The sequence below is a fragment of the Clarias gariepinus genome, chromosome 19 (assembly GCF_024256425.1).
Source record: "Clarias gariepinus isolate MV-2021 ecotype Netherlands chromosome 19, CGAR_prim_01v2, whole genome shotgun sequence".
NCBI classification, from domain to species: Eukaryota; Metazoa; Chordata; class Actinopteri; order Siluriformes; family Clariidae; genus Clarias; species Clarias gariepinus.
Genome location: NC_071118.1, coordinates 19,783,573 through 19,800,488, shown reverse-complemented (window position 1 = coordinate 19,800,488; position 16,916 = coordinate 19,783,573). Strand labels below are relative to the sequence as shown.

Genomic DNA, 16,916 nt, shown 5'->3' with positions numbered 1-16,916 from the left:
GACACATCTGTCTGTGGGAACTGTACACACACATTCATTCACCATTTGCACATTTCAGGAACTTGGCTGCGAGTTACTGCCAGATTGTGGGATTTCTCTTTATCATTTATCTCTTTTGCTACATTTATTTTTATCGCATCTCATTTGATCACAATCACAATCTATCCAATTATCATTCAAAGGATAAAGGTATGATTGTGACAAAAGAGATATGGCAAATGAACGCATAAGCATTTATGAATGAAAAAGGACCAGGATCAGCAGAACATCATGAGCTATTTTTATTTAATTTCATTGAGGACAGAATGGACACTTATAAAATGCAAAAAACTAACAAAAGTATTTAGGCCATATTCTTATTTAAAGCTAAACCAATGCACATAAAAAGAAATCACACTCAGTTAAAACTAGAATAAATAGTTACACGCAAATGTATGTTTGACTTTCTCTGCCTTCAGTCTTCCATAAAGCACACATAAAGGCTTTCTTATTAAAATAAACATAAGAGCATATTTCATAAGTTTCTAAAAATGATAGTCTTGTATTATCTTTAAGGGTTTTTCATTGACTGGGGTACTACTATAGGTGAACAATGCTATGACTAACTTTTGCCTTGGTACCCAAATAATATCATGCTTCTAAAAGGACATGCAATATTTAGGCACGCTGACAGATCCCTCATGTATGCCTATGTCTGTCTACACTACACTATCACACCTTACACACACACCTGAACCTCCTGCATCCATTATTGTTTTTGGTCCACTCAGTTTAGTTTTGTAAAAAAAAATCTGTAAACCAGGTCCACTAAGTAAAGTCAAACATGAGCAAGGATCAGAATAAAGTATGGTGTGTGTGTGTGTGTGTGTGTGTGTGTGCGCGCGCGTCCATCCTTCTGTAATTTGTTTCGGTCACTTCAAACGCTCATGAGCTGTTATGCAGTTGCCTGTGTGTGTGTTTATGTACATCAGGTGTGCATAGTCCACATCCAGGCTATTAAGAAATTTGTTGGAAGTTTTTTTTTGTGTGTGTACTCAGGTGTGACTAATTTTGGTCGTTTCAGTCAGCAATGAGTTACAGTGCAGAAGTGTGTACATATTGTGTTTTAAAGTCTTTAGTCTATATCCAGGTCGCTGTCGGAGTCGTTTGTGTTGCCGGTGCGGATGGATGAATGTGTTGCTGTCTGTGGAAGTTTTTCGGGGAGCAGGCCGTACTCCTGCAGCAGCGCCTCCACGTCAGTGGCGTAGAAGTCCTCACCTAGTTGGTCAGATACACGGAGCAGGTTGCCAACCAGATCGCCACCGCGGTACAGCAACAGCGCAGGCAGTGCCGAGGTGCGAAACAGAGCGCTGGTACCCAGGACTGAGCCCTGGGCTGCACAGAACTTCACCTGCAACAAACATGGAAACACACACAATGCAGTCATCCAGAGAGTGCCAATAATACATGTCTCAAATCAGTTATTTTCATTTTTACAGCCTGCATAAAATAAAGCATATAAAAAAGACATAAAAGCATCATGTTTTTGCTGTTGATTACTGATCACTGAATTGTATTGTTGATTTCTCATGCTTCTAAATTTACCTGCTTTAAAGACTTGTTGTCAGACAATAAGACTTTAACCTTACACCTGCTCAAAACCAGAGTCATTCAGCATTAACCAAAAAAATCTATTCTAAATTTCTAATTTCTCTTGCTTGATTCAGCGTGTTCCTATTATTTTGTTTATACTAACTCTTAATCCCTACTTTCTGCATTCCTACAAGCATATGGAAGATGCTCTTCACCTCTGGATATTGCAGAGCGAGACAAATCAGACATCCCTCCATGGCCTGGCAGGCAGGCACATCGGGCTCAAAAATGTGCACCAGAACTAGAGTGCTTCTGCCCTCTTCATCAACAGCACGCAGGAATTCCTCGCCTGAGGTAATGTTGATGACTTGCTCGAAACGTCGTCCGCCACTCAGCTGCCGTCTCATTTCCTCCATTCGCTGCAGCCGGTACTGCTGGAGGAAGGCTTCATCATCGTCATCCTCCTCCTCATCAACTCGCAGTGTTACCTGAAGAAAAACAAGAAAAATTTCATTTGGGGGGAGGGGGAATTTAAAATCAGAGGCAACATGAAGAGCTGAACAGCACTGCATTTTGCACTACATGAAGGAGCAAAACAATCTAGCTACTTTTTTATGCTTCAGTTATGTAGGACTTCAGTTTAGTTTTATGGTTCACCATCAACCAAGCAACTAAAGCTTTCGGCATACTTGTGGCATCTTGTGTTTGTAAAATAAAAAATTTATTTATCACCCACATAATCATACAGTGTAAAACATGCAAAAGAAAGAAAGAAAGAAAAAAAAAACCCACAATTTGGTGACTCCAAAATCAATTTTTAAAAGATTTATTAAACTTATGACTGAGATACACAGATCATTCTGCGAGTTAATGGAATTGGCCGGTTTTCAGTCATGACTCGGATATAACCAATTCTGTGCAAGTGCATAAGCTTCTGCATGGTGCAACAAAAACTGCATATCATCGATTCAAATTTAATTCAATAAAAACTGTAGGATTGGATCAATTCCTTGCCAGTGCCCAAACCCCAGTCACTGGATACAGTGCTTCTCCCAAGCTCAGATAAAATGGGAGTGTTGCATCAGGAAGGGCATCCGGCGTAAAACCTGTGCCAAGTTGTTGTGCGGAGCAAATGCGGTGCGGTTTAGGGTGTGATTAGTGCTGAGAGGTACTGTAAGTGGGTGCTGGGGAGTTTTGTGGGCATACTTTAGTGTTTTGAATTTGATGCGGGCAGCTACTGGCACCCAGTGCAAAGAGCGCAGAAGTGGGGTTGTCTGGTAGAACTTGGGAAGGTTAAAAACGAGATGTGCAGCTGCATCCTGGCTGAGCTGCAGAGGGCGAATGGTGGACAAAGGAAGACCTGCCAACAGTGAGTTGCAGTAGTTCAGTGTTAAAATAACAAAGGACTGAACAAGCGCCCAAGTAGCCTGTGTAGACTCTTAAGATTTAAGGTATTTGAGACCAGGTGGTACACTTTATTCTGTTCGCACTGGCATCCCACGTGGTGTGTGGGTCTGTCTACGTGCCGCACATTTGGCGACGGATATATTATACAGTGTGTCCTTCTTGCAGTCCTCCCCTGTGCAGTCTACTGTTATACTTCCATAAATGTGGCATCTTCACCATTTCACTGTTGTCTGGTTTAAGGCCATAAACTGCTATTAACCTACTTCCCATCCCAACCCCCAACCGTTTCTAAAGGATCTCTCAACATTACTTCTGTATTTAAAAGCTTTGACATTAAAAGCAGAAGTAAATTTGTAGTTGCACGGTTTGACGATTAGGCTTGTTTGTTTTTTTTTCCCCTGGCAACCCAAGCCTAACAAAATACACAAAAATGAACAATTGTGTTAAAAACGTTCTGTGTGCTGGTCTCGCTACTATGAACAAACACAAACAACGAAGCCAGAACTAAAACTGCTGCTTTGTTCAGTGTAGGGCTGCAAAGAGCAACTATTTTGATACTTGAATAATTAATAATTAATTAATTAATTATAAGTTATTATAAAGATTAAAGGATTACAAATGGCACAACTACTCAAAAGGTCTTAATTAGTTACTGCTTTTAAATTTAGTTTGAGGTGGTTTTGTGCATGTCATCGACTAATTGAAAAATAACATTTAAATCGTTGCGCTGATTAATCGTTGCAGCCCTAATTCAATGACATAAGCAATCATAAGATATTTGGACCATTCAGAGCTCTTTTGTTTAAAGTACACTGCCATTTTTCGACACAGCAACATTACGGCATTCTACACATTGTTTAAATGTTTGAGAAACAGTTTGCTTTATCTCTACTTTTCAAAGACGGCATCTAACCTTGCCATTGATCTTGTCCTGAAGCTCTTTCTGCTTCTGCTTGTCCAGCTCTTCATCCAGTTGTGATCTGCAGGTCATGCTGAGCTTCTTAATCAGCCGCTCCATCTCCTTTTGTTGCTCGGCTCGCTGCTCTGTCTCCAGCTGCTTGTACTTTCTCCAGTCATTGATCACACCTTTTGGACCTGCACGTACACACAGATACACACAAACACCAAAACTGATTTTACATCCTTTTTTAAAAAAGTTTTATTTTTATTTTTTTATTAATTGGACATAGGACAGATATGAAGTGTTCCAGAACAAACCAAATTAATTAATTCAGTCAAGCTTTCATGATACCCAATTCAGATACACTATGACAAATTCAAGTCTTTATTAAACATCACATCACATGTGTTGCTGATCAAAAACGAAAGAAATATTGTGCGTTTAATCTAATTAGTCCAGTAAAACCTTGAATGTGAAGTTACTAACATTTAAATTCAATTCAATTTTATTTGTATAGCGCTTTTAACAATTGGCATTGTCCCAAAGCAGCTTTACACAATCAAAGTTCACTAACAGAATTACAGTGAAGTGTAATGCTTTATTCTAAATAACTCACCAAGCATAAACACACACAAAAAAATTCTGTGACTCTTATAATACTTCAGCACAGTCAGTAGTTTGTATGAAAAAAACATGTTGAAAAGCCTTGAAAATTAGTCTTGAATGAATAATAATATGAATCATAAAAAAAACATAACATCAATATAATTCAAACCCTATTCAAGTCATAAGTAGCATGTGCATTATTAAGAATTAAGGAATTGAGTAACAAAGCTATTTTAATACATTTTTAAGCAGAAAATGGGTTCTTATTAGTTTATTTAGTATAGAGAATTCACTTTTTAATTTAAAGAGTTTTAAGGCTTTAGGTCTCTATTGTACCTGATCCTAAAAAGAATCGATTCATGCATGCAGTGAAAAAGCTATGGAGTCGATTTCACACTGAAAAAAAAGCTATGGAGTCGTTTTCAAATAAAGGCAAATCACTGAAAATGATTTGCCTTTATTTGAAAACAGTCTGGACAAATATGAACTTATCATGGTAATACAAATGATTATTATAATCCCCACTTCTGTGACGAATTATCTAGTAAATGTCAGTCATATTCAGTTTCTTTGTTATGCAAAGTTATAAAATTGTCTACAACATTAAGAAAAAATAGCAAACATTTACAGTATCCGCCAATCACATTGCCAGCCAGAAGTGACTCAATTCAGATTTTTTTTACCTCATTGTAAGACATATAATTTTTTTTTTTTGTGCTGTCTGAATTTACGAATCTAATGTTTTTAAATTACATACCATCATGTGGTCACGTGACTTGAATGAGAACGGCCAGATCGGAGTTTATGACTGACTGCTTGCTGTCCTCCGGAGCAAGCAATTTCATTGTTTAAAATAAATGAATCAATGTTGTATCTTAACACAAATAGCTCAAGCAAAGACAAATCGATGTGCACATGCATGCCGCTTTAGAAGACAGATGTGGCCATATTAGAGTCAGAAAAAAAACCTCACTTACAACTATGAACCGTAATGGCATTCAAATCAATCTGACCTAACATAACGAATGTGGCCTCAGAGAAGAAAATGACATATTATGGATAATAGTAAGGATTAAGATGAGATTTGTCAGACAGAACAAAATCAGGACGCACCGGTGTTAACTGCAGTGCCGTCAGGACTGTAATCTATCGGAGTCTGCAGCACTTCCTGATCCCTGATGGTTTTTGATTGGCCTTCATCTTCCTCGTGATCACTCTCCTCATCCTCACTGCTGCTGTAGTAGTACTGCAGCTTCTCCCCAAGGAGCTTGTCATCCATAGTAGTCATGACTGAAGGCTGAGATGTAAAAAGGAGACAGAGACAGAGAAAGAGAGAGAGAATGGGTACAAAATCTGATGACACTTAGAAGTGTGAAGATAATGAAGGGTGTGTAATTTAAAATTGTAACGTCGACAAGTTAATAAAGCCGCCAGTGGTATCTGCAAAATGCCTCCTGTTATTCAGCACCGATTCCTCTCAGCTTGCTTCATTTGTGCTTCTGACTGGGTGAGGTGACAGGCTCCACAAATGTACCTCAAACTTAAATTAAATTAAAATATCTTTAAAAACAGCTTGATAACATGCAACTGTTTTATGAAAGCAGGGATGTAAAACTCAATTCAGAAAGCGCTGACTTGATATTTAAAGATATTTTTGTATTAAGATATTTCTGCATTTGCAATAATACAATATGGTTATAATTAGTAGCCTCTGTGATCAATACGTGTTCAGCTTTGCTCTGAATATGGATCAGACCTGATATTAACTTTTTCCAATGATGGGTTAAAAATTATATATACATTCGATTCAGTTATGTTTTATGAATCACGATTTTTGTTTGTGGGAATGCATGTATCATCACACTGACATCAAAATATATATTTTTTTATTTAATAGTGATGCACAGGTTGATATATTTTACCCACTATATTTAAAAAAAGTACTAACTCGCTAGCCTTCACATGCATACTAACTTGAGTAATTCTAATTCTTTAATTCTTAATCGACAAAGTTTAATTCAGCTCCATCATTTTGTGGTCAGTTGGCCAGTCAAGTTCTTCCACACCAAACTTGTTCATCCATGTCTTTATGGACCTTGCTTTGTGCACTGGTGTGCAATCCTGTTGAAACAAGTAGAGGCCATCCCCAAACTGTTCCCACAAAGTTGGGAGCATAAAATTGTTCAGGGCCCAACTCCTGAAAAACAACCCCACATCATAATCTCCCCCCCAGGCCTCCACCAAACTTTACACTTTGCACCATGCAGACAAGTACCGTTCTCTGGGCAACAACCAAACCCAGACCGATCCGTCGGATTGCCAGACGGAGAAGCATGATTCATCACTCCAGAGAATATGTCCCCACTGCTCAAGAGTCCAGTGATGGCATAATTTACACCAGTGCATCCAATGCTTTCTAAAATTCTCTATAATCTAAAGGCCACATGAAGTTTGGAGTTCTGTAGTTATTGACTCTGCAGAAAGTTGCTGACCTCTGTGCACTATGCGTCTCAACATGCAATGACCCCGGTCTGTAATTTTATGTGCCGTATCACTTTGTGGCGGAGTTGCTGCCATTCCCAATCGCTTCCATTTTGTGCTGTGGAACTGTGTGGCAAAAGCAATTGTCGTCAGAAAGGTTACTTGCTAAAGATTTGCCGACAGTGACTCTCTGTCAGAGTGCAGTGATTGTTAGTGTGTGTGAAAACTGTCCTATACAATAACTCCCCTTCTCTCTCGTGGTAAACCAGCTACAATTTCCTTCAAAGGTAAAGTGCAGGTTAATTTGTTTTATTTTTACTTTATATTTAGCATTAATTATTTTTGGGTTTGTGGAACGAGTCATTGGAGCTTTCATTATTTCCATATTAGGGAAATTAGCTTTAATATACGAGTGCTTTGGATTACAAGCGTGCTTATGAAAAGAATTAGGCTTGCAATCCAAGGTTTAACGGTATATTTTTTCTATACACACTTCAACAAGTTGTTTTCTATGTCCTTTTTTATAATTGGACTTGTATTATAGCAGCAATGTGTAGTATTATGTTTCCTTTTTCGTGTGACAGTGCTATCATGTGACCATGTTTTTTTTTGACCGTTTTTTTTTGAAGTGCATATACATTTTTTAAATATCTCTCTGTGTGTGTATATATGTGTGTGTGAAACACACACATTCATATTACCAGTCAAAAGTCTCGACAAAATTTGGATATATTTTTTGTACTTTCCAGAACAATACTGAATATTTTTCGAAACTATGAAATAACACATATGGCATTATGTAATTAAGTAACAACAACATGACTGTCAGTTGTTTTAGAATAGGTCTTGCAAGAACAGTATTTGCATTTGCAAAACCCATCAAGCATCATGATGAAACTGGCTCTCATGAAAATCCATCCTTTGCTGCAGAGAAGGATTTCATTTAGAGTTACGAGCCTCAGAAATGACGTATTAACATCACCTCAGATTAGAGCTGTTATGAAGGCTCTACAGAGCTTAAGTAGCAGACACATCTCAACATCAATTGTTTAAAGGAGATTATTGCATACATTGTAAAACAATGCATCAGTATTGTTTCACAAAGTAGAAAGAAAAGAAAATGAGGAGAGAGCATGGAGAAGGTGTGTCAAGACTTTTGACTGGTAGTGTATATCACAGTATATGTAGAGTCTTTATTGCTGTATAATGTGCAGGTGATGCGATGCTACAAATCAGAATAACAAAGCAGCAGCGGCTGTGTCCCAAACCGCTTGCACACACAGTGCACTGAAGCTGCTGTAGAAGCGCATTACTGCACACAGACAGGAGTGAACCTACTCAGGAAGCACGGAGTGATTTGGGTTTTTACCCTGACAGCTACTCGCTAATAACTACAGCTAGCTACTGTAGATCATAAATATAGCTCTAAGACTACAATAATAATAAATTCTGCTATCTGCTCGTCATTAGAATTGTATTACAGCAATTTTGTTTCTTCATTTAATCACGATTTACAAAAAGCATTAATGTGCTTTTTAATATTTAAAGATGCTGTTTGTCAAACTGGATGCTTAGACTAGCCTCAGATTATTTGGCTAGCCTGCTAACAAGCTAACAAGCAACGTCGATTGACTTAAAATAAAATATACGTTATTACTTGGTCTCGAGTGAACTAAACATCGCTTCATCGCAAAGTTATAAAACAGACAAAAAAACATTAATCTTACCCAAACGATATCTTTTTTGGGGAAAAATGACAAGCGTTGAAATTTCCGCGACCTTCTCTGATTTTACTAGGCGTTACCCTTCCGCGTGAGCTCTGAACCCACCAATTAGAGTTCGGGTTTAGATGAATGACATTGACGCTAACCAATCAGAACATTTTTAATGGCGTAGGCTGTTTTTTCCCTTTATAACCAGATAAAAGTTATTTGTTTATAAAAGTTATATCAAACAATATATATATATAGAGAGAGAGAGAATAAAACAATATATATTGAGGACAGAAACCGAAGTAAGTCAATTTTATTATTAACACAAAATCATGTATAAATACTCTAGTGGTTCACAGGTACTGTCACCATAAACATCTGCAAACTATATCTTAACAGTTCAGTGATATTCCCATGTGCAGTAAAGCTGGATTATTTGTCTTTTATTTTTCTGTTAACCACCAGCAGTCGATTTCCACACTCTTCCCAATGCACGATTTTTCCCTCCTCCACCAGCACAAATTTCCACTTTAACTGGATGCCTGTAGGAAAGATGAGCGTGCAAGACCAGAATCCATCCTCAGCTCTGTTCAGAGGAACAAAACTTTTCCAGCCCCCAAGGTTATGATGGTTCCCCATCACAGCCAGAATCAGAAGAATTGGGGTGTGCGTTACATCGTGAACTCTGAATCTTGAATGCATGTCCACGATGGGATGACATGTTCCAAGCCTTTCCAAAGATTAAGGAAACAGAGGAAATGTTGCGTCTTTTTTTCATCTCTGAACTCTAACTGCACGAATTGTGGATGAATTAATGATTACAAAACAATGGGATCCACAGAGAACAAAGTATGAAATGATAATGTGATCAAGCTGATCCAATCAATTAAAACACTGTTTGAGGCAAAGACAAATTTAAATTTTGCAAGTGCCTATTTACTTTGTGTGTGTATGCTGAAATCTCAATCTTTTATCAATCGAGACAATGCAAAAATAAGCCTTACAGAAAGTGCATATAAATGTTTTTTTCCAGTGACAGCTAAAACTTTCATTTCCTGATATTTAAATCTAGATATGTTTAACAACTTAGCCCATGGAGATCTTTTAGTTACACACCAAAGCTACTGGAACAGATTTAATTTGTCATGCAAGCTTTGGATCATCAGCAAATCTTTTCTTTCTCCACAATTTGGTAAAATTTAACTCCAATCTGGCTTTGTGATTATTATCACTGAGAATAGCTTGCATCTTGTGGCACAGTTAATATATATATATATGCTGTCAAAGTGTTCTTCAAACAGTGGACCAGATGTTCACCAAGGAACACCTTCTGACTATATCTAAAATAAGTGGAAAGTTTGAATGAATTGGGTTTGCACCCATCAGCTGTTTCAAAGCACGGCTGTATGTTGGTTTTTACTTGTGATTACTAAGCAATTATATCAGATTAGTCGGATTGCAGGTCTGCTTGTCAGCTGTAAATACTACACACAGCCATTTATCAATCAATCCAACAGGAGGTGGATTGGCTAGACTAATTTTAGCTGTACACTGTGTAATGTTTCTGAGAATGACCTGGATAATGCTGTTACTGTAGTTGAGACTGATATGGGGGTAAAAATCAATATTTATTTTTGTACACACGTGCTGAAGTACTGCTGTGCTGACCGGAGAAGCTATGAAAGCACACTGAATTCTCTGCCTTTATCCTGGAACGAGTTTGAGTCAACATGTGCTTTGTTACTGTATATCAGGACTCTTCCACTCCGATCCTGAAAGGCCATTGTCCAGCACAGTTTAGGGGTTTTTCTCCTCAATCACAGCTAATTTAACTAATCTGGTAATTACTGGTTCAGTATGTATGTTAAATTATTGATGAATTACAAACTGTGCTGGAGACTGGCCTTGTAGGACTGGAGCTGAAGATCCCTGCTGTATAAGGACGACATTACAGGGATTCAAAAGTAAAGCCAAAAAGTCAAATAGTCTCTGAGGCCCTCTAGTGGCTGGCTGTAGTCCAATTATCAACACCATGCATTTCCAAAACAGTGAATAGGAAAACTGCCAAAACTTTCTTTCCTGTTTCAATTCTTACAGGTTGGGTAGATATTATTAGCTCCCTCAATATACTGCATTTCCTTAAAATCAATGTTTTATAAGAGTTATATAATGAAATTGCAAAACCTGAAATGCACTCAACACAGACAAACTGGGAAAAATAGGCATTCAAATGTGTGTGCACTGTGGTAGTAGAAAAGGGGTATAATGGCAAAGAAAAGATGTATACTGTTGTAGGAAAAGCTTATAGTGAAAGATGTATAGTGACAGTGCAGGTATATATTGAGGTTGGACAGGTATATATTTAATTGGGAAAAGTGTCCAGTGAAGTAGGGAAAGTTTATACTGAGGTAGGAAAAGTGTTGAGTGTAGTAACAACAGTGTGGTATAGAAAAGCATATACTGAGATAAGAAGTGTATCTAACTGAGGTAGGAAATACTGGAATATACTACGCAGCCAAATTAAGCTCTAACTGTACCTGGTTACCAAACGTTCAAATGCAGGTGACTCTCCTTTGGATGGTTGGATGAATTTGATCTATGGTGACATAAATAGGTCAATTTAGCATTTTATTTTAATTATTTTTTACAGTAATTCAAACTAGGCATTACATTGGCTTAGTGGTTAGCATTGTCGCCTTGCACCTCCAGGGTCTGGGTTCGATTCCTGGCTCAGGTCTGTGTGCATTAAGTTTCTCCCTGTGCTTGGTGGGTTTTCTCCAGATGCTCAGTTTCCTCACACAGTCCAAAATGTCTTTGGGAAACCAGAGCATCCGAATTTGGATTAGCAGGTTAGGCTAACTGATGTTTTCAAATTGCTCGTAGTGTGTGAATGAGTGTGTGTGTTTGTGTGACCTGCAATGGATTGACAGGGTGTACCCTGCCTTGTGCGTAATAATAATTGTTTGGCTATGATGTGCTATGTGTGTGTGTGTGTGTGTGTGTGTGTATGCATGCATGCTGGCTAGTAATTGACTGGTGTTCAGGTGTGTATTTATCCTTTCTCAGGTCCTGATAGATTCTGGAGTCACTGAGATAAAGCAGTGAAAATAAGTGTGAAAGGCCACACTCTGTGAAACCTAGACCCAGGAGCTCATAGAGAAGTGGAATGAGAGAGAGAGAGAGAGAAAGCGGGGTGAGAAGCGAGATAGAGAAGGGGAGGGAGAGTGAGGCCGAGAGAGAGAAGCCTATTGGCAGAGAGCTCACCTGACTGCGGACAGGGTTTTTATATATCTGTGCTGCAACACGAGCTCGGCTCTGAACAGTGCGCGTGGAATGAAGCCACGCGCGCGCGCTCCACGCTCAAGAAACGCGCGTGACGACCTTTTGCACGGCTGCCGTCGATATGAGCCGCCGTTTCGGTGTGATCGGGGGCTGGGAACCCGCGACCGCCGTGCTGGTGATCATTATCGCCTCGTTGTCGGTGTGGGGTGCGTTTCTTATTTACCGAGCCGTTAAAGGTCAACGAAGGAAAGATGAGAGCGCGAGCGAAACGGTGAAGGAAGCGACTGGACCGGGAGAAGAAGAGGAAGATGAGTTGGGCAACAAGTCAACAGGTAAACATGACCGAGTTTTCTAATTAGAAGGAAAATGGCAGAAGGGTGAAGTTGGCACTGAAACAAGTGGTGTGCGTGTGTGTGTGTGTGTGTTTGGAGAAAAGCCAGCGCATGCTGCCTTCACGTGCTGACCGTCTCATGGTGGAAAACAACAACTAGTGGTCACTGTTAAAATATAACCGTTCGCTCTAAGCATCATTTTTAACATTACTGCTTTAAACATCCTATCCTGTATAGTTCTTTACTTAAATATCGTACCTGTTGAGCTTTCCCTAATGACATGTTAATTCAAGTAATAATGGAAAAAAAAAATCTCGCCTATTTGCTTTTGGCGTTTTAGTTACAGTTTAACAAACTGTTTCCTGTGTAGTCATGTCTAAACATCCGACCTAGGCCGGAAGTCGGGAGTTAATATGAAGGACATCAATGAAAAGATTTATCCAGATGACGTCAGATGGTGTGCACGTGACCCGCACTGGGTTAAAGAGCTGAGAGGCAGTCACATGATCAGCTTTCCTCATCAATATATAAACATACAATCCCCCTTATCAGTACTGTTTAAACCCTCCTTGATTGTTTTTTGGCATATTTATTTTTTGTATCACTTAGTCATAAATAATGGGCCAATGTAAATATAAAATAAAATGATCAAAATAACAATATTTATAATACAACTACTTGTTGTTGTCGGTCTTTCGGCTGCTCCCGTAGACCCTTCGATCCACACACACAACTTGACACAGGTTTTATGTCTGATGTCCTTCCTGAGCAACCCCCCCTTTTTATCCGGGCTTGGGACCGGCACTGCATTCAGTGTATGGGGTTTGGGCATTGGCTGGGAACTAAACCCCTGCCTTCCACATGGCCGACGAGAAACCTACCACTGTGCCAAAAAAAGTATACTACAACTAATAGTTATTATTTATATTTACATTTTTTATTCTAAATTTGAGATGATCTTTGAACACCTCTGAACATAATTGGTGCCTATTCTAAAATTACTGTGTGTGATGCAGGAATACACTCGGCATAGGATGCCAGACACACAGCTGCATACGCAATGTATATTCACTTATCTAAGTCAATTTAAAGTAACCAGGGTACCTACTGGTCTGAGGAGACTGTGAAGATTAGGAAAGAATATGAACAGGTAAACATTAACCTGAGCTTAAAATAAACTGGGGACTCTGAAGCCATTAGGTGGCAACGCAACCCACTCTTCAGCTCTATCTAAATAAATAAATAAATAAAAAAGTAGAAATTACCATATTTCTTCAAAACTTAAATAAAATCAACATGCAAAAAGATTAGCTTGTATTACATTTAACTATTTAATCATTAGAACTAATGTGTCTGTATGATTAAATCTGTAGAGGGATTAGTATGGGAAATTGGCAGCATCACCTCATAACTATACCACTGGAAAAGAGAAAGGAGGCAAAGACATTCAAAAAACTGAGATGAGCTTTTAGGGAAATGGATACAAAATGACTTGGAATATTTAGTCCATTAGAATTCGAGTGGTGTCAGTAAAGCTTTTCTTAAAATAAATTTTAAAAAGGATAATCCTGTTTTTGCCTTTTCCCCCCAAAGGAAGTGAGGATGGAGGCTCTATGGACTGGCCTATGGATCCCCAGGAAACCATAATTCTGCCTTCTGCAAACCCTACACAAACGTCATCTGAATGTCTGGAGGAAAAACTAAGAAAAGCTTCCCATAAGAAAGAACCTGCTGTAGAACCTTTGTCTGTTTCTAATGTTGGTGATGCCACTGGAGCTGGCGAGGATCATGTGAAATGTAAGCACAATGTCTGTGATCCTGCTGAGAGTATTAGTGTGCAGTCAGATTTGTTTGATCAGATCAGTGGCTGCAGACCCCCGGAAACCAAGCCTGAGAATAGTGTGAAGCAAAGTATTTGTGATGATGACGAGCCTGAGATTGAACCGCATGTAGACACGGATGAGCCATCTGAAACTGAGAGTGCCCAGGAGCTTTTGGAGGCTAAAAATAATCCTGTTCAAAAGTCCCAGTCTGTGGAAGATCTGTCAGACAACACTCTCTTATCTCAAGAAATTGTGAACAAGCCTAATGAGGAGGAAGTACTTGGAGCTTCTACAACAGTGTGGCATATTTCCTCTGATTCCACAAGTTCAGATGCTTTGCCTAAAAAGAAAAAGATGGAAGACACTGAATCAGCAATTTCAACAAAGGACCTTGACTCCAACTGCTATGATGAACAGCCGTCTCTCACAAGTAATTTGGCTTCAGAGAAAGTCATGCCTAATCAAGATGTCAAAAGCCATCAGGACCCCAATAGCTTGCAGACAACAGTGTGCAACACTGATGACCGTTTGGCCACCAAGCAGCATCTGAGCAGCACATTTGACCATATTCTTACAAATCCACCCCAAAATTTCCTGGGCTTTACTGTGCCTGGTTTGCAAGGGGACTCATTAGCTCCTCTGCAACTCGGAGAAGAGAGTAAGAATAAAACAGAGGTCACACCAGCAGTTGTGAGCCAGAAGAAGAATGAGATCAGCATCATGGAAGCCATTATGGACAGCAATGAGTGGCTTAGCACTGGACCTCCAGACACCAGAGACCTGCCCTGGCTAACTCAGACACCGAGTAGTGCAGTCAAGACCGACATTTCTTCTTCTCCAGTTGCAGCTACCACCAGTTTTGGGCTTCCTGTTCAGGAGATGATGTCACACCAAGACAAGAAAGACGCGCAAGAAGACACCACCAGTGGTGCCGCTAAGGAAGAAGGGGATCCTTTAAATAAGAAAGTAGGAATGGTGTTACCAATGCCCCAGCTTGTACAGGTCAGCTTCAGAGTTCACTACATCACACACTCCCCTAACCAGGTTCTGGCTGTAACTGGTAACCAGCAGGAGCTCGGGTTCTGGGAGAGCTTTGTTCCTCTGAGGAGTGTTGAGGATGGGTTTTGGTTCCACACCATCAGTCTTCCCCTGGACAGCCGGGTTGAGTGGAAGTTTATCCTGGTAGATGAGGGAAAGATCCGTCGATGGGAGGAGTGTGAAAACCGTTATTTTGCAGTGACTGGGCAAGAGGAGGAGATTCATCTCCATAAGAATTGGGGGTACGCCTAAAACAAACGCACACCAGTGACATTCTATATAGCAATAATCTTCATCACGGGTGCATTATTTCAAACAGATGTTCGCATAAATATTATTATGCATGAGGCTGTGACACTGTTAATGTAGCAATAATAATAATGGTAATACCAATATGCACATTTTCACCTTCAATCAGTGATTAGCTTATTTGTCAATTTGGATATGCTTGTGTTGACAGCATTCGTCCTGTGGCTCTTTAACCAGCAATAATTGTGTTTAGGTGTCCTACACTACTCAGAGAAATGGTTTATTTCTTAGTGACTGGTCTGTTCTTGTTGTTATGCAATGTAATTTTGCCAAATAATTAATTATATGCAGGGATGGAAAACACTTGAGTTAATTGTACTTTCTTATCGCACTTATTATCTACTTTACCTTGTTAATGAGTGTTGTTGAAGTAAAATATTTGTTCTATTACTTAATTACATTTCCAAAACGAGAAATATATTTTTCATTTCTTGCATGTTTTTTGCAGATCTTCAAAGTAATTGTTGGGAATGTCAAAGTTTCCTTTCTCATCCAGTCATCAACTAATCGAATGGCCTGAAATAAATCATTCAAAAAGCTTTAATAGATTTGAACCTACAGCCATCAGCATCTAATAGAGCTTTAATTAGTTATGCTTTGAATCAATCTTTTGCCGGCCAGTTTTTTCGATTAAGAATTGTTTCAGCCTTTTTCAATTTTAGGAAAACTATTAAACGTTAAGTTTTCTAAAATTGATTAGTTCCATAAAAACATATCACAGCTATTGCAGAGAATACAAACATAATCAAATAATAGCATTTTGCCCTGCGATAGATTGGTGCCTTGTCCAGGGTGTACCTACCTTGTGCTCAAAGTCTCCTTGGATACGCTCCAGGCCCACGTGAACCTCCACACAGAATAAGCGATATAGAAGATGAATAAATAAAAGAATGAAAAGGGAAAAAATATATATTACTATTGCAACTCTTAAACGATTTTGTATTCAAATGTATTTATCCAGGGAAACACTGAAAAAATGGCATAAATAATAATGTTTGGTAAAATTTATCACCTCACAAATATATATTAAAAAAAATAATAAATACTTAAATTATTGATGAACTCTCAATTGTGCAGATATTACCTGTAATAAAATATAGCCTTTTGTGGTTAAATAATTGCATGGGTCTATATTGAGATTTTTATTTTTATGTAATGCAGTGCTTTGTATAAGACATGACAGTTAAACAATTGGTACAGCATTTCATTGTGTATAAAATGCAATTTTATTTAAATAACTTTAAAGCTTGCAAGAAATATACCTTCCTGAGACAAATCTGACTTTAGTGCTGTTGAGTCGAATCAACAGCCTACCTATGATTGATAGCTCTACCATCCATGTGTCTCTGGCAGTGGATCAGACTTTAGATTTCAGTTTTGAACACATGTTTAAGTACGCAAAGACTTGGTGAAAATAGTTATTCCTCACAAAAAGTCATGACATACAACAACA

At 38.7% G+C, this 16,916-nt stretch overlaps 2 protein-coding genes across 2 annotated transcripts; one reads left to right on the top strand and one right to left on the bottom strand.

Moving 5' to 3' along the window:
- Nucleotides 1-257: 257 nt before the first annotated feature.
- pdcl (phosducin-like) lies at nucleotides 258-8,784 on the bottom strand. The gene is made up of 5 exons (XM_053477924.1): nucleotides 8,695-8,784; nucleotides 5,600-5,783; nucleotides 3,893-4,074; nucleotides 1,788-2,060; nucleotides 258-1,390 (listed from the first exon to the last, which is right to left on the bottom strand). Exons 2-5 carry the CDS (start codon nucleotides 5,772-5,774, stop codon nucleotides 1,115-1,117), a joined length of 906 nt encoding a protein of 301 aa, XP_053333899.1. The 5' UTR covers nucleotides 5,775-5,783; nucleotides 8,695-8,784; the 3' UTR covers nucleotides 258-1,114.
- Nucleotides 8,785-11,934: 3,150 nt separating this feature from the next.
- Nucleotides 11,935-16,487, top strand: stbd1 (starch binding domain 1). The gene is made up of 2 exons (XM_053478969.1): nucleotides 11,935-12,293; nucleotides 13,887-16,487. Exons 1-2 carry the CDS (start codon nucleotides 12,083-12,085, stop codon nucleotides 15,404-15,406), a joined length of 1,731 nt encoding a protein of 576 aa, XP_053334944.1. The 5' UTR covers nucleotides 11,935-12,082; the 3' UTR covers nucleotides 15,407-16,487.
- Nucleotides 16,488-16,916: the final 429 nt, after the last annotated feature.

Coding starts and splice junctions, on each gene's coding strand:
- pdcl (XM_053477924.1), bottom strand. CDS start 5,774: ATGACTACTATGGATGACAAGCTCCTTGGGGAGAAGCTGCAGTACTAC. Junction 2,061..3,892: donor AGGACAAGATCAATGGCAAG/GTTAGATGCCGT, acceptor GTTTTTCTTCAG/GTAACACTGCGAGTTGATGA. Junction 1,391..1,787: donor TCGCTCTGCAATATCCAGAG/GTGAAGAGCATC, acceptor TGTTTGTTGCAG/GTGAAGTTCTGTGCAGCCCA.
- stbd1 (XM_053478969.1), top strand. CDS start 12,083: ATGAGCCGCCGTTTCGGTGTGATCGGGGGCTGGGAACCCGCGACCGCC. Junction 12,294..13,886: donor GTTGGGCAACAAGTCAACAG/GTAAACATGACC, acceptor TTCCCCCCAAAG/GAAGTGAGGATGGAGGCTCT.